This window comes from Budorcas taxicolor, chromosome 23, assembly GCF_023091745.1.
Source record: "Budorcas taxicolor isolate Tak-1 chromosome 23, Takin1.1, whole genome shotgun sequence".
Lineage (NCBI taxonomy): Eukaryota > Metazoa > Chordata > Mammalia > Artiodactyla > Bovidae > Budorcas > Budorcas taxicolor.
The window spans coordinates 26,981,835-27,000,363 of record NC_068932.1 but is presented as its reverse complement, the minus strand read 5'-3'; the positions used below and the strand labels follow the sequence as shown (position 1 = coordinate 27,000,363).

The 18,529-nt window shown below is 40.9% G+C and overlaps 1 protein-coding gene across 1 annotated transcript in view; it reads left to right on the top strand.

Moving 5' to 3' along the window:
• The window catches only part of SORCS1 (sortilin related VPS10 domain containing receptor 1), a 578,854-nt gene that overhangs the window by 412,624 nt on the left and 147,701 nt on the right, over window positions 1-18,529 (top strand). The window contains exon 6 of the mRNA XM_052660872.1: window positions 8,599-8,663. Coding sequence (XP_052516832.1) covers window positions 8,599-8,663 — 65 coding nt within the window. The remainder of the gene's footprint in view (window positions 1-8,598; window positions 8,664-18,529) is intronic.

Below are 18,529 nucleotides of genomic sequence, written 5' to 3'. Positions count from 1 at the left end.
AAAGACAAGAAGAAACCTGCCTTAAAAATGCTGTGTGCTCCTCTTTTACCTCCATCCCACATTCTTTGATAATTTAAGGTATTTTTCTCTGTATCTCACTGACACTGTCGTTTCTGTTTCAGGATCAGGCTCATGATCTGGTCATGTTCCCTGGTGTCTCTCTAGACTTTCTCATTTGCATTCAGAAACAACAAAGACAAAGATGGGGAGGCACCATAAAAGTGGGGAAATAAGAAGGAGAGAGGAAATACAACCAATGGAGTAAGAAGTAATGTCATTACGTTAAAAGATGGGAAAGTGGGAAAGAGGAGGGAAACTGTAGAGGAATGGTTTGTCCCAACCAGTTTAGAAGACCGGTTGATGTCTGCAGAGACCCGTGCTTACTTCTAAGCCCTTTCATTTCTCTTTCAACTTTCCGTTTTCTTTCTACTGAGCACTTTGTGTAACAAAACCTCACCTCCCACTGCCCCCCTGAGCTTTATGTATTCCCTCATTCTGAGTCAGACATCCTATTCTTCACTTTGCTCTCTTTTGTCTGTCTGTCTCTCTCCCCTGCGTTTTATTATAAATGTCATATAACTTAATGGTCAGACTTCTCATTTGGGGAGTAGGAATGACAAAATGCAGACTGTAAAGAGCTTAAGGGTGTTGGCCATGCTGATCCTTTGCAGCCATTATGCATTTAACAAACTAAGCAGCATTTTCATTTGTCTGCCTCTATTTATTTGTTATTTGTAGTAGCTACCATTGTTTCAGTAACTCCGGGAGTTGGTGACGGACAGGGAGGCCTGGAATGCTGCAATTCATGGGGTCGCAAAGAGTCGGACACTGAGCGACTGAACTGACTGACTGACCAGTGTTTCTGGAAAACCAGTGTAACCATGTGGAGATCAGAAAAAAGCAAGCAAGCATGTTTCTCAGGCTTACAGGAGAGGTTAAAATGCCACCTTTAAGATACTTTTTATTTTTTCCTAGCTCATTTCTCCCAAAAGATGAGACCTCAGGCCCAGCTGCTTTGTTTAGGAGTGAAAACTATAGCTTTAACTAAGACTTGCCTGATGGTGTTTATCTCTGAGAGCCTAACTGTAGTGTTATGTGAAGAGGAAACCCTTGACTACAGAAGAGACCAGAGGGTCCAGCCACCAATACAGGCCAGCACTTGGCTGCTGCTCCCAGCAGTAGATGGGGCCACTCGCTTTGTTTATGGGAAGCCTGCGGGAACATGAATGCTTCTTCTAAAACAAAAAGGAGGAGGGCAGGTGTCTCTAACTCTCAAGCCTCTGTCTCTCTGCAGATCCCTCCCGACTCCTCCCTTGGCCATTAGCTGCAAATCTGACTCTGAATAAATAGGCACTATCCCATCATAGTGTTTATTTTTGAATACTTGCTCCTTGGTTATCTCCATCAGTACATTTTGTAGATCCATGACATTTATTGAGTAATATATTAAGCTGGTATAAACTCAGACAAAATGCCAGGAGAGTGATAAATTAGTGACATTTTTGAGTTTCTCTGTAGAAAATGTCTACAAAGGCTGCATTTGGCTGATTGTATTTCAGAAGGCTGATGTTTCACTGCTAACTTCACAGCACAGTATATCAGAGTGAGCATTTTATTTGCATTCTTGACTATGATAATCCTTAGGTTTTATTCCAAAATGGCTCCTAAATGTGAGCACTGGCTTAAGATACTGGAAGCATAGATGCAGGAGTCTGGCTTGATCTTGTTTTTATCAATACAGCTGAGTCTACTATATCCTGAGGGCTTTCACCTTCCTTGGGCAGAGAGACCTACACATGGATAGATGAGGACACAAGTTATTTGGAGCCATTTATAAACTTATGTGCATAACTTTCTTCAGTGCCATCCTGTGGCTTTTAGGATCAAATACAAAACCTTGACCTGATGTTGTTGCTGTTTAGTTGCAAAGTCATGTCCAACTCTTTGCAACCCCATTGACTGTAACCCACCAATCGCCTCTGTCCATGGGATTTCCCAGGCAAGAATACTGGAGTGGATTGCTGTTTCTTTCTCCAGGGGATCTTCCCCACCCATGGATCAAATCCATGTCTCCTGTATCAGCATTGGGTTCTTTACTAGTGAGCCACCAAGGAAGTCCTAACATGATGTACACAGTGCCTAAATTTTCATTTTATCTTCTGTTGATCTACTGTGAAAACTTAGCCATGTTTACTGTTTACATACTAGTAGATACCTCTGTGGATCAACTTCTATCTGACCTGTGGCCTTTTTTAGTTCAGTTCAGCTCAGTCGCTCAGTTGTGTCCGACTCTTTGAGACCCCATGACTCACAGCACACCAGGCCTCTCTGTCCATCACCATCTCACGGAGTTCACTCAGATTCACATCCATCGAGTCCGTGATGCAATCCAGCCATCTCATCCTCAGTCACCCCCTTCTCCTCCTGCCCCCAATCCCTCCCAGCATCAGAGTCTTTAACAATGAGTCAACTCTTCGCATGAGGTGGCCAAAGTACTGGAGCTTCAGCTTTAGCATCATTCCTTCCAAAGAAATCCCAGGGTTGATCTCCTTCAGAATGGACGGGTTGGATCTCCTTGCAGTCCAAGGGACCCTCAAGAGTCTTCTCCAACACCACAGTTCAAAAGCATCAATTCTTCGGCACTCAGCCTTCTTCACAGTCCAACTCTCACATCCATACATGACCACAGGAAAAACTATAGCCTTGACTAGACGGACCTTAGTTGGTAAAGTAATGTCTCTGCTTTTGAATATGCTATCTAGGTTGGTCATAACTTTTCTTCCAAGGAGCAAGCATCTTTTAATTTCATGGCTGCAATCACCATGTGCAGTGAGTTTGGAGCCCAAAAAAATAAAGTCTGACACTGTTTCCACTGTTTCCCCATCTATTTCCCATGAAGTGATGGGACCAGATGCCATGATCTTCGTTTTCTGAATGTTGAGCTTTAAGCCAACTTTTTCACTCTCCTCTTTCACTTTCATCAAGAGGCTTTTTAGCTCCTCTTCACTTTCTGCCATAAGGGTGGTATCATCTGCATATCTGAGGTTATTGATATTTCTCCCGGCAATCTGGATTCCAGCTTGTGCTTCTTCCAGTCCAGCATTTCTCATGATGTACTCTGCATAGAAGTTAAATAAGCAGGGTGACAATATACAGCCTTGATGTACTCCTTTTCCTATTTGGAACCAGTCTGTTGTTCCATGTCCAGTTCTAACTGTTGCTTCCTAACCTGCATACAGATTTCTCAAGAGGCAGGTTAGGTGGTCTGGTATTCCTATCTCTTTCAGATTTTTCCACAGTTTATTGTGATCCACACAGTCAAAGGCTTTGGCATAGCCAATAAAGCAGAAATAGATGTTTTTCTGGAACTCTCTTGCTTTTTCCATGATCCAGAGGATGTTGGCAATTTGATCTCTGGTTCCTCTGCCTTTTCTAAAACCAGCTTGAACATCAGGGAGTTCACGGTTCACGTATTGCTGAAACCTGCCTTGGAGAATTTTGAGCATTACTTTACTAGCATGTGAAATGAGTGCAATTGTGCGGTAGTTTGAGCATTCTTTGGCATTGCCTTTCTTTGGGACTGGAATGAAAACTGACCTTTTCCAGTCCTGTGGCCACTGCTGAGTTTTCCAAATTTGCTGGCATACTGAGTGCAGCACTTTCACAGCATCATCTTTCAGGATTTGAAACAGCTCAACTGGAATTCCATCACCTCCTCTAGCTTTGTTCATAGTGATGCTTTCTAAGGCCCACTTGACTTCACATTCCAAGATGTCTGGCTCTAGATTAGTGATCACATCATCATGATTATCTGGGTGGTGAAGATCTTTTTTGTACAGTTCTTCCATGTATTCTTGCCATCTCTTCTTAATATCTTCTGCTTCTGTTAGGTCCAGACCATTTCTGTCCTTTATCGAGCCCATCTTTGCATGAAATGTTCCCTTTGTATCTCTAATTTTCTTGAAGAGAAGAAGTGGCCTTTTTACTTGATATTTGTCTCTAAGGAGAATGCTCTACCACTCCCTCTAGCCATTGATCATATCATTACATATCCATGAAAATTCAATCTATTTTACTCTAAAGGTTTATGGAACATTCTCCTGCAGACATTTCTCCTATGTCTTCAAATACCAACTTGAATATTAGAACTCTTGTCTAACTGGATTACTGTCTCTGCCATAGCTGTATGTAATGCTAGGGAATCTGTAGCCCTTGTTCTTACCACATAAGAGGACATTGGAATATTTCACTAAATAAATAAGAGAATTCATTCATTCATATGGTTGATCTCTGGGCTACTGACTCTTTCATTTTTTCTGTTGACTCATGATGAGAAATCATTTCTGTTAATGAGGTACCCATGATAACCTAAGAAGCTTTTATTACCAACGTGAATTTTAATTTTCACATGAGGATTAATATCCCCCATCTATCTACACATTATTGCTGTGAGCCAGGAATCTCTTAAGTGCTTTAGATGTATATTCTAGGAAAATTTATTTTAGTCTCATTTTATCCTTAAAAAATAAAAGCACAGAGATGTTAAGTAACTGAATGTCAAACATGCAGATAAACTGAGAAATGCTGGTATGGCTTGCTGTGTACTTCATTATTCAAAAGCAGTTGGTAAACATTTATTGAATATCTATGTATGGCATGCATGGTACCTAGCACAGTTTGAGCTTGTCTGTCAGTAAGAGCAAATGAGTCACCACTTGAAACATGGCCTAATCTGTGCTATGCAAAAGAATGTGCAAAGTTCTGGATGTCTCAGAAGGGATAACCATCTTAGTTTAAGTGGCACCCCCACTGGGGAAATAGTTTTCAACTTCATTCATGTGCAGCAGAGCCACAAACCATAAAAGTTAAGAAGGCAGAAGAAGGGTAAGAGGTCATTCCAGGCAGAGGTGCCGATATGTGCAAAGCACGCATGAAGATATTCCTTAACTTCATTGAAATTCAGCTCCAGAAGGGAATTCATTTTCCCAATTAGACATAAAGACAATATAAAATTATACAAGATATAGCCACCTAGTGTCTTTTTATGTAATTAAAGGACCCTGCACCAATATTTTTCATCTCATTTTCATAGAGAGAGTCTTTCAGAGTCCCAGAATTGAACAACCCAATATAATATTGGATATTATAGTAAATATTGACCAGTGTAAACATGTCTATATATCTGTTGAGGAAACATTCTTCTCTGTGCTCTGGTAAGCACAGAGAAAGTAGTGATAAAAACAGAGCACCTGCCTTTTGGGAGCTCAGTGAAGTAAGAGAAGCAGTTATGCAAAGAGATCCAGCAAATCATTATGAACCATGATGGGGATGGTGCAGGGCAATCTGGAAGCATAAAGCAAAGTGGCCCAAACCTTTGTGCTTAATACCTGAAATCAGAGTTACTAACATGATTGGGTAGAGATTCTTAATGCCATTTTTGAGATCTCACTTCAAATATGAGATCATCAAGAGAATATTTTGAATTAAAATGACTGTTTATGCTGGTTTTCTCTGACTTCTTATTTTTTTAGTTGTTTTTTTTTTGAGGTTTAATTGACAAATAGACTTGTGATATGCTTCATGTACAATGTGATGATTTGATACACATATACATTATGAAAGGATTTCCATAATTGAGTTAGCATTAATTACCACACATGTTTATCTTTTGTGTGTGTGATGTGTAAGAACACTTAAATTCTACTATCTTAGCAAACTGCAATTGTATAATACATTGTTCTTCATTATAGTCACCGTGTTATACATTAGGTCCTCAGACCTTATTCATCTTTTAACTGAAAGGTTGTGCATTTTTATCATTTTCTCCCCATTCTTCCATCCCCCAAAGTCTCTGGCAACCACCTGTCATTATTGTCATCATTGTCATCAGCATCATCATTAAGCCCAACAACTGGTCTTAAAACATACAGAAAACCATTCAATTTTACAGCTCCAACTAAAATGCACAAATGAGCTAGAAAATAATATTTTGCAGGTCATCTGCAGTGATGTGTTTCCACAAGGGTCTGGTCAATGACAGCACCATTAAAGCCAGCACCTCTGTGAACATGTAACATTGTTTGGCTTCCGCTCTTGAGAACTCACCAGTGCCACAAAGTAAAAGCAACAATAATTATTTATAATCTGTGACTGCAGATCTAAGAGGCACCCTTAGGCCTCCAGGAAGAAGGACGAGCACATCAGCAGATAAAACCTGTGGTCCGACTTTAAAGTTTTATTTTGTTACTGCAGTTTTACTATACCTGGGAAAATCTTAGGCGAGGTAAGGAAGCTGGTAGCCACGGTAGATTTTGGAGAGACAAAGGACTCTGTTTTGTCCCTGTCTCTTTTCATTAGTTAATAAGAGGAACGTGTCACTTGAAACAACAGCTTCTTTCTTTAGAGATAATAAAAGATCTTAAGAGATTTTGATTTGAGGTCATAAGCACATGGGAAAGATGAAACTAGATACAGAATAATCATTTTGCCTCCTGTTGACACTAACCACAAGCCAAGCAGGTTATTTAGTTTGCAGGGGAGTGCACCACTGTTTATGGGATGCCAGCATCATAGATGTTGGTCATTTCAAGGAAGAAACTTGCGGCAATTAAGGAGGGAAGTGACAAACATGTTACTACCTAGTAGTAATTTACAAAAACCAGTTACCTGCTGAGCTTTCTGGTTTGAGGGTTGTTGGGAGCTTGTCTTTATTTTTAGTGCTCATGACTGTGGTCTCATCAGTAGAGGTTGAGTGAACCCAATCAATGCTTCACTTTGGGCAGTGGAGTGCTACCAACCATAGACAAGCAGTCACTACCGTGGATGACTGAAACGATGGTGAAAGTGTCACACCTTCCCATGTTCAGATTCTAACCAGGCGAAATGACCAAGTGCATGTCCTCTGTGTCTTTGGGGGGAATTATAAAACCCTTGCTGGGACCATTCTGCCTCCTGGGAGAAGAAAAATACAGAGTTTAATTTTTCAGGCATAGGCTCTGAGTTTTAGGCTATGTGTCAATCAAAGAAAAGTTACCGACAGTGATAATAGGGCCTTAGGAGACTCCTTAAGATGAACAGAGACTAATCAGGCTAAGCTTCAGACTCGGAGTTGGAAGATAAGGTCAAATGAGAAGTGTTCAGGGGATGCCCATAGGATAGTGATTAATTTACTTACTTAGAAGAGCTCACAGACCATCATACACTCTCCCTATCTTCCTCCTCCCTTACTTTCCCCCCATTCCTTCTTTCAGTGTTTGAATATCTATTATGTTAGAGCTCAGGCTCTATTTTATTCATTTATACATATGAATATAAAGTGTTTAAAGCAAAGCTCCTCCATGGCTCTCAGTTTGATGTAGGGGGGTGGGTGCTTTTACACAGGGAAAGACAAAAATAACTCTAGCACACTGTTATAGGGTTTATATTTTAAAAAAGAAATATTTGTGGTAGGAAGAGAAAAATTTTCCTGGTGTAACTGGGAACTAGGGAATGGAGGAAGTGACATTTCAGATGTGCCTTAGAATAAGAGTCAAGGAAGATGAGGTGAACCTAGAAAACAGCCTTTCACACTGGAGAGAAAAGCACACAGAGGCTCACAGAGGCTAAGAAAGGGCAAGAGACACTTTCAGAAGTGGCACGTCTTCCCCTGGAGCAGGAGGTGACAGCAGAAGCGAGATGCACCTAGGGTACCACACTGAGTCCTGAATGTTTTCACCATTTACATTTTCCCACATGGATTTGATGGTGGAGCTGAGGGACTCAAAGGAGGCAAAAGGAGACCGGTTTTAAGGCATGTTACCACCTTCCACTTGGAAATGAAACAAATAAATGAAAGTTGTGCAAGTCCTGATAAAATTATAGACAATCCCAAGGTTAATTAATCTTGTTGAGTGAAAGTCTTATGAGATGGAGTATGATGGCCCATATTACTTATGTAACAGAATAATTATTTTCTATTTAATATGGCTCACTGCAAGATAAGACTAAATAATATGTGCCTCCAAGGCATTTTAAATAGACTTGTCTTTTACTTACATTTGTGGCATCCAGCACACATCAGAAAGCAAATGCACCTGCATTTCCCCCTCAAACTGGTTCAAAAACACAGAGAATGGTCACCCTGCACTGTTCCACTACATTTGTTGGGTCACATGGTCTGTTCATAGGATAGTAGTAGATAGTTCTGCACATTTCAAATAAAAGTATTAATTAGATCGGTTTGCCATGTAGATCACTGTTCAAGTCATCCAGCTACAGCAGCTTGCCTGGCATCTGCCGGCTTAAGTCTTGAAAGTTTAATATACTGTCAGTGAGATTGTTGCATATGACATGTGTGGGACTTATTTGCAAATCTGAGATAATAACACACAATATCCTTGCCAGAGTTAAGCCTGGCCTCCATCAAATAAAGGTTTCATTATCAGCTTTATTTGAAGTGGAAATTTTACTGTCAGGCTCTATCTATAAATACAGTAGATGTATCCCAAGGATCGTGGCTTTAAAGTCCTGTGGATGTTAGTATAATAGTTTGTGGGGCTCAGCTGAGTTTCTCTGGGGCATGTGGGGTTTCATTAATGTTGATATTTCTCCATCATTTAGGTCTGTGATGGGGTCGAACAAGGATCCGGACCTTGTGCATCTAGAGGCCAGAACTGTGGATGGTCGTAAGTAAAGCCGCTTTTCCATGAGGCTCATAGTAATAATTTGTTTTCTGGATCTGCCATGAATTATATCTGTCTTAAGGGAAATCACAGTGGCACTAATCTAAGTCATTTGGACCTGAGGACTTTTTTTGTTTAGTAATCTAGAGTTGTCTTGATAATTGTCTACAACTCTCGTCCAATCAGGGGGTTTTTCTTTGCAGGTGATGAGAAAATCCCCAAATCCCTTATTGCTAAAGTAAACATGTATTATTATTGTGTTCAGTTCAGTTCAGTTGCTCGGTTGTGTCCAACTCTTTGTGACCCCATGGACTGCAGTATGTCTGGCTTCCCTGTCCATCACCAACTTTCGGAGCTTACTCAAACTCATGTCCATAGAGTTGGTGATGCCACCCAACCATCTCATCCTCTGTCGTCCCCTTGTTACTGCTGCTCTTCTGATGTGATTTTTTCCACCAGTTTCCTTGTTTGATTAGATATCATCCAGGCAATACCTCACGGTCTAGTGGGAGATTCACAGAATACTTGGTTTGTAGGAAAGAATCAAGCAGCAGAAGGGAAAAGTTAATTGGTAGCTCTGAACACCCCTGGTTAGATTGGCTGAGTGAAGGATTGTATTTCCTGACTTTAGCACTCTATGTGGAGGGAGTTGAAGATTCACAATCCAAACACATGTCTGTATGGCTCACAAGTTCACTCTCTTGTGTGACCTTGAAAGTCTTTATGCCTCTGTTTCTTCACTGTGAATTGAAGAAGTTACTAACAGTGATTCCTTCCGTAGCTAATATTTACTGAGCACTTGCCCTATACTAAGAATTATGCTAAGGGATTTCTATACTTTATCACAACTATCTTCACAACTTATGTGGTTCCCATTTTATGGATGAAGCAATCAAGGCATAGAAAGTTTAAGTAATATGGTTAAATGACGTGGATTTCCTTCCCCTTCTTTGGTCCTGAGGATCTCCAGAAGGGCTGAGCATTTCAAAGGGTACTACTAGGCCCAAGATGGGTGCTGCAGGTGAAAGAGTAAGGGGGGAACTATAGAGAAGGAAAAAAAGGATAAGAGAGAAAAGGCAAGTGAAAAGGAAGAGGTCTCCAGTGTAGAGAAGAAGAAGAGAATGGATTCTCCAGTCACCATGGAGCCGGAAGGCTGGTGGAGGTTGTCCAGCACTGAGCAGAGGGCTATAATCCAATTTTGGAGATCTTCCCTCCTTCAGAACTACCCCTCACAGTTCACAGACACTACCATCACTGACACCGAGCCTGTATACATGCCCTCCACTCTTCTGATGCAAAGGCAGATGATACCCATGGCTTACCAGCTCACAGCTGAAAGCAGCTGGTCACCGCAGCATCCACACTCTCCAGAAACCACACCTCCTCCATCACTGTGCACTCACAGGGAGATCATTTCATCTCCAGAGGTTTCTTTCCCTGTGTAAGGGATGAATATATATCCTTTGGCTGAATTAGTTGGGGGACAGATCAGGGTCCAAGCTGACCATCTCCTTTCTGCTTATAAACTCAGGAAGGGCTGTGATATATAATGTGCCCAGATTGTACCTGACACAGAATAACCTCAGCAATTTAGAGCTGCTTCCTCTCCTCTTTTAAAGTGGCCTCTCTCTGGTGGTGACCAGAGCTGAATGTTACCTTGGATTCCAAGGTTCAGTTTTCAGTACACAGTAGCCAGAGCTGCCTTTTCTGAGGTCAGAAGTTACAGTGTCATCTGTCCATTTTCTCTGTCTCATTTCACTCTGGGCCCTCCTAACCTGGGGGTCTGTGGGTTTGCTTTTAATTCTTAGACCTGCAAGGTCTATCTCCCTATAAGGCTCCAATACCTGGTGTTTCCTCTCCTTGAAATTCATTTTTTCCCTCTTCCCTGACCAATTCAGTATAACTCATCACTGGGAATCATCCAGGTATCCAGTTAAACATCCATTTTTTTATAACTTTTAATTCTGAAATAATTTTAAACTCACATGAAGCGAAAGTTCGTCAGTCATGTCTGACTCTTTGCAACCACATAGACTGTAGCCCTCCAGGCTCCTCTGTCCATGGAATTCTCCAGGCAAGAATACCGGAGTGGTAATACCGGAGCCTTTCCCTTCTCCAGGGGATCTTCCTGACCCAGGGATTGAACCTAGGTCTCCTGAATTGCAGGCAGATTCTTTACCATCTGAGCCAAAGGGAAGCCCTTTAGACTCACATAGAAGTTACACACACACACACACACACAAATAGTAGAGTTCCCTCAAATCCTCCACCCAGCTTCCTCCAATGATAACATCTAATATAACCACAGAATTATATCAAACCAGAGAAAGCATCCCTGGTTTCTTAAGACTTCTTAGGGAAGTTTTTCTTGAACTTCTAATCTAAATTCGTTTATTTTGTGTTTACTTTCATCCAACTCCATTATTTATCTTTATGGTGCTCATCTTAGCTTGAAATTACACATTCCATTTACATGGTTATTTGATAACTTTTCCTCTCCACCAGCCTGTAAGTAAGTTCTGTAAATGCAGGAGTCAAGCATACCTTTGCTTGATAGTGCGTCTCCAGCACACTCCACAGGGGCTCCATGTAGAGAGAGCTTACTGAATGAACGAATACGTAGTTGACCAATTTTCAGTCAACTGGCTACCTAAACTCACTTACAGGTTTTATGAAAAATCTAGTGCCCTGCGTCTCAAACTTGAGCATGCATACAACCCACCTAGGGATCTTGTTAAAAATGTGGATTCTGATTCAGTAAGGGCCCAAGAGTCTGCAGGTGAAGCTGCTGCCAACGGTCTGTGGAACACGCTTAAAGTAACAAAGTCTCACAATGAAAAACTAATGAAAGAGCTTTAGGGTCTGTCTCCCATGACCACACTCCTTGTTTAGAAAGCTCTGGATGAAATTGGTAGCATCCCAGTTTGCTTCTGTTTTCCAGTTTTGGGGGATTCGGCTGCTTTCTGGCTTGTGGCATCTAATGCTCTCACCCCGTATCCTAAAAGCAACAAGACAGTCACTTTCCTTGATCAGCACGTTTTCTCTCACCCAGCAACATTCCTGTGCTCCTTGCAGGCATGGAGGCTGATAATGCCAAACTGTCCTCTCAGGCTCAGCTTTCACAAGGCATGAAATACATCAGTTCTAATTTTATTTATTTATTGTACTTTTTTTTTTTTTTTTGCAAAGGCAGCATCTTCAGAAACTATCCAAGAGTGAAAATTCAATGTAGGGATTTAATTTGAAACGTTATCCCTGTCAAAACAAAAGAGGAGAAAAAACACAAAATCTACCATTGAAATAAAGGATATAAGCATAATACCTGACCTGACTCAGTGTAAAAAGGAGATTTTTTTTTTTTTTTGGTATCGTCTTCCCTCTGTCTGTCTGTGTCTCTCCGAGAGAGTCAGTAACCGTGGCTTCAGATCAAAGAAATAGAGAGGAGGAGGAAAGAAAGAGAGAAAACAGAGAGGTCCAAGTAGCAAATTGTTAGTAAAAATAACTGAGCGTGTATTTATCAGAATCAGACTCCAGGCTAGTCGGTTGCTCCCAGAAATCCAGTCTCTATGTTATCTCTCTCTCCACATTCTGGGATTGGGTTTCCTCTTTTGTTTCTCCATCCTTTCTCGCTGTTTAGTATATGAAACCCATCATTTGTATTCGGGGTCATACATCTAGTAGAACATATGCCCAAGTAATACAATTTTTAAAAGGTTTGTAGCAAGTTTTTTTTTTTTTTTTTCCGATTTTAATGGGTTTAGGAATTTTGTCACCAATTCACTGAAACATGTGACACACAGCAAAATCCCTCCTTATTTTGCTCATCACCCTGGGATGGATGGCAAATGCTTATCTGAGCTTGCTGTTGGAAGTTTAGTTTTAGTCTCATTTCAGATCTCCCTAGATTACATTTTATAATTAATTTCTGTTTCAATTGAAATCTCCGTATTTGAGGGGAGATGAGCTCTGGAAAGCTTTTGCTCTATGAGGGTCTGTGACCGACATAGATGTTTCTGGCTGACTATGCTCTGAAATCTGGATGTTTTGTAGTTTACACCCGTGACAAGGATGTTATTCATTCTTGTACTACCTCTCTGCCTTGGGAGGCAAGCTGAAGAGAGCAACCTCAATTACAGTCAATCATGGGTTGTATTATTGGAAAATTCTGAACGTATTTATTGTACTTGGCGTTTGTTATTGGCCCCTGCATTCAACTGTGGACAAACTGATATATTGTCATCCTGGAAACAAAGATTTTACTGTTTAAATACCATGTGTGTGAGGGAGAGAGAGAGAATGTGCACACACATATGGATGGCATGTACCTAATACATTAAAACTGCTACCCAGAATATGAAAATTGTACAAAGGAAACATACATTCTATTGATTTACCTAATATAGATATGTGTGTGTGTAAATGTAATGTATATAATGAGAAAATGTTGACCAAACTGTTAGATTGAAATCTTGAAAGGTCACATCTTATTTAATCTTGGTTCTGTGTATAAAGCATAGCTCAGAGCGTGGTACATTTAACATATATTGACTTAATGAAAATCTCCTTGTCACTGTATGGGCAGGTCTTCATAAAGAAGGGGCTGTAACCATAGGATGTCTAGTCCCATAGGTCTAATGGATGAGATGAGCATGAGAAACTCACAACTTCCTGAAATCCTGTACCACGTTGTATGTATGCATAATCTGGGGGAAAAGAGCAAAACTTTTATCACAGTTCTTTGCATGATAATTATCCATGGGTCTATAGTCTTATATTTGTGCTTGTCTATAGACATTATCTTGTAAGAGAACCTGCCATACCAAGTTTGAGCTTTATTGCTTCTCCATTTTATTTCTGGAATGAAAGACCTGGCCAGTGATCTGAATGTTTTCTGTACCCATGATGATCCGTGCCAGCAGGGACAGGGGACAGGGGACAATTACTGGTCTCCTTGTATATTTACATGAGTCACTAACCTTGAAACAGCTTGCCATAGGACTAATCTCCTTCACTGAGGAAAAACAAGCTTAGCCCTTTAATGAACTGTGAAAATGACTGCCCCCAAACTCTAAAATGAAACTCAAACCAGTATCTTTAAGCCAGAAAGAAAAACACCAATACAGTATACTAACACATATATATGGAATTTAGAAAGATGGCAATGATGACCCTGTATGCAAGACAGCAAAAAAGACACAGATGTGTATAACGGACTTTTGGACTCAGAGGGAGAGGGAGAGAGTGGGATGATTTGGGAGAATGGCATTCTAACATGTATACTATCATGTAAGAATCGAATCGCCAGTCTATATCTGACGCAGGATACAGCATGCTTGGGGCTGGTGCATGGGGATGACCCAGAGAGATGTTATGGGGAGGGAGGTGGGAGGGAGGTTCATGTTTGGGAATACATGTAAGGATTAAAGATTTTAAAATTAAAAAAATAAAAATTAAAAAAAAAATCAAAGGAAACTCACAACTTTGTATAACCACTATCCCACTAATTCCGGCTATAGGTGAGAACTGGATATCTCATTTCAACTTTTTTGTTTTCCACCCCTCCGATCAAATTTCCATATTGAACGTCTTGCATGTCAACACCTGGATCAGGGACCCCTGCTGAGACACTGTGGGAAGTTGACAGAGACCTCAGTTCTCATCAGTCCCCAGTGTATTAGCAATGAAGTGGCTTGAGGTTATACTATAAGCGTCAATCACCTTTATACCAACAGAAGTAGCAACACTGACAATAACAAGGAGAAGCAGTACTCCACTGTATCAGGTGAAAAGTAGGTCCACTTTCTGACTGTCATTCCCATTCCCTAAAGTTGGTATTTTTAAAAAAGTATGTCTTCTATTGTTGTTGGAAATTTAGTTTTAGTCTCATTTCAGATCTCCCTAGGTTACATTTTCTAATTAATTTCTGTTGTAATTGAAATCTCCATATTTGAGGGGAGATGAGCTCTGGAAAACTTTTGCTCTATGAGGGTCTGTGACTGACATAGACATTTCTTGCTGACTGTGCTCTGAAATCTGGATTTCATAATTTTTTTGACTTATACAGAGAAATGTGTGTATATACATACATACACACTCACAAATATTCATTTTATAAAACTCTTATGCCAAATTTGGTCTGGGCAAATTCAATAGCAAGTTAAAAATCTTTCCATATACTATGTATACGTTTAGCAGTCCTAAATATTCACTGGAAGGACAGACGCTGAAGCTGAAACTCCAATACTTTGGCCACCTGATGCGAAGAACTGACTCATTTGAAAAGACCCTAATGCTGGGAAAGATTGAGAGCAGGAGGAGAAGCAGATGACAGAGGATAAGATGGCTGGATGACATCACTGACCCAATGGACATGAGTTTGAGTAAACTCTGGGAGTTGGCAATGGACAAGGAGGCCTGGTGTGCTGCAGTCCATGGGAATGCAAAGATTTGGACACAACTGAGCGACTGAACTGAACTGAACTGACTGAGCCACTTAATGACTAATCACGACATAGGAACTCTATTATACAATCAACTATAATTTTGTTAATCACTATCCCTGATGACTCAGATGGTTAGGAATCTGCCTGCAATGCAGGAGACCTGGTTTCCGTCCCTGAGTCAGGAAGATCCCATGGAGAAGGGAATGGTTAGCCATTCCAGTATTCTTGCTTGGATAATTCCTGGGACAGTGGAGCCTGGAAGGCTACAGTCCATGAGGTCTCAAAGAGTCAGTCATGACTGAGTGACTAACACTTCCCCACATCTCTAATAGACATATAGATGTTTGGCTATTTCAAACAATGTTGATACATACATGCACACACATGTTACTTACTTGGTTGGTAAGCATTCAGACAAGTGTAGGGAGCAAGCACTGCTCAGAGAAAAATTACCAAAGGGAAATTCTTAGGCCTGAGAGTGTCTACATTTTTAATTTTCATAGACATTGTCACAATACCCTCTGAAATAGTTGCATCATTGCATACTCTCTGAATATGAGAATGCCTGTGTTTACAAGCCCTCAGTAGTCCAGGATATTATGAAAGATGTTTTAAACATAGCCCATCTGATGAGCAAAAATGTGGCATATCCTTATTGTTTCTGTTTGCATCTATTTAATTAAGAGTGAGGTATTATATTTACCTAATTATTTGCATTTCCTTTTCAATGACCCTTCCCAAGGTATCAGATCTTTTTAATGTTCTTTCTAGAGAAGATCAAAATTTTTGCATTTTATTCAAATCTAAAAAATACCAAACTTGCTACCAGAGTCCCAACAACACTAGTGCACCAATTGGCATTAATAGACCCCATGTTTCATAGCCTTCTTTTACCTTCTTCTTAAAAAGTTAAGGTATTAATCACTTTTAGGCTTTTAGGGTAGGACTGGGGAGTAGGTTAGAAGTTTCCACTAATGGTCAGCTTTATATACTGATAGCTCTCCATCAGTGGAGCCGAATCCGGCCTCTATACCCTGATACTGAATTAAATCTTAGAGACAAGAGTTTGGGGCCTCGTAGAAAAGAATAGATAGCTGTGTTGCTTTGCAGGCAAAAGGGGCCACAACAAGCTAATGCCCTCAAAATTGTATGTCCTCACCTGGAGGTGGGTAGTGAATAGTTTTATAGTAATACTTCCAAGAGGGTGTGGCCATGATCAGCAGGTGGACATTCTTCTGATTGGTTTGGTGGTAAGGTAAGTGGAAGTCAGCATCATCAACCATCTAGTTCCAATGGGTCTGGGGTCTGTGTGCTTGTGGGCAGCAGACAGTTAGTTTCTCCCACCTGGTGAGGGTTTCAGTATCTGCAAGACAGCTGGAAGATACTGTTTTGCATATCAGTTGAGGAACCTTCCCTCAGGAACCTTCCCTGAGGCTGCACTATTGTTTCTAGACTGTTCATCTCCAGTCTCAGCATCCCCCGCCCTTCCCTAATTAGCAACTGTTTGAACCTCCTGTTGGAACTCAGTGGAGGTCTTGGAGACTGAAAGAAGCCTGTTTCCAGTAATCCAGAGATGGGGCACATAGAAGGCTTTTGTGCCCAGGAGCCCCACAGGGTCCTTCTTGGTTTCCTCACTTCCCAATATATTTACCAAATGCTTCCTTACCTCTCCTTCCCTATCCTCAAATCAACCTTCCAGGCTTAGCGAGTTCAATGGTACCTACCACTTTGACCCCATTTTTCGTATTGCAAAAGTCTGTTGATTTCAAAGACTATTGATGTCAACTTGGCCTCTCTGATTTGTCAGCCTAAGGACAGCCCTGAAAACCAACCAGAAAAGCATGAAATAAGATAACACGGGCCTCCCCACACAGCAGTGAAAAGCCTTGCAGTGACAGTGCAGTCACAGGCTCAGCTGGGCAGCTTTCAAATTGGGTCCTTTGTATCCATTATGTGCCACTTCCCCTGCCTCCTGGGTGCCCACCCATGTGTGAGGAGGTCTGTGCCCTCAACTCCCAGCCTGAGGAGGAGAACACAGATGTACACGAGAGAAATTTGTCATCTCCAGATGGTGTGTATGTGTGTGTGTGTGTGTGTGTGTGTATGTTCCAAGAAAATGTTACTAATGGATACTGAAATGTGAATTTCACATCATTTTCACAGGTCGTGAAATGTTATCCTTCTTAGGATTTTTTTCAACCATTTAAAAATGTGAAAGCCATCCTTGGTTGAAGCATCACACGAAAATAGATGACAAGCTGTATTTGGATGGACCAGAGTTGTGTCAGCCTCTGAACTACATGGTTGCAAACACAGTTAAAGCCCAAAGTGCCTGTTCCCGAAATGTATCCTCTGATAACCCCAACTAACCATTCTCCTTAAATGGGTATCTATCACTCCTAAATCCACATTAGTCACTCAGTTGTGTCCGACTCTTTGCAACGCTATGGACTGTAGCCCACCAAACTCACATACTATTATCTTTTGTGTAATATTGATTTCTATATTTCGCACTTCATAGAAGTGGTGTCATGGCTTGTATACCCTTCCCCCTTATTGCCTGGTACTTTGGTGCTCTGTCCATGGTGCTGAATGGAGCTCCAGTGCAATTTTTTTTCACTGCTGTATTTCTTTACACTGTGTGATGATTCTGCTTATGTTATTCATTCCTATGATAGTGAATAGGAATTTAGGTTGCTGCCTGCTAATTCCTTTCTTTGCATGTCTCATCTCTTCTCACCTTCACCTTGACCTTGTTAGATCTCCAAATCTTAACTCTAGGACAAAGGACTGGATTTCTACTGGGTCTTCAAGCTCCTCCAGGACTCAGCAACACCAGTTCCTAAAACATACAATTTCTAAGAGTTTGAGAAATTTCTCGTGTTTCTGATTCCCAATTTCAAGCAAAACCAAAAGGTACATTGTAAAGGTCTTGCCATTTTTTCATACCACCGCTCTTCCTTTGCCCCATATGTTCTTAAGCAGCCAGGATGCCAGGGTTGTGCATTATACTCCTGCTATTTGTCTGTTGCTGCTGCACTACATACTTTTTAGCTACGCTACTTACAGCAGCTGTTGGGAATAGGTCCTCCCTCCTTTCTTTCCCTCACACCTTTTTCCCACTTTCATTTTTATTCTCTTTCTTTCCTTTAATTATTTTCCTCATTGTAACTATGAGGAAAATGAGGTTTGCAGTGATTACATATTTTTGATTATATATTTTTGCCAATGCTGCAGGGCCAAAATTTGAAGCCAGGTCTGGTTTATTCCAGAGCTGTTTATTGTTCATTTGAAAGGCGTTGTTGGACATTGGTGGTATGCCAGGTGCCCTTCTAGGCATGAATGAGGGGTGATAAGGGATGTTGCAAAGGCCCCACTCTCATCAAGCTTACCTTCCAGTTAGGGGAGACAGGTTATGAGCATATG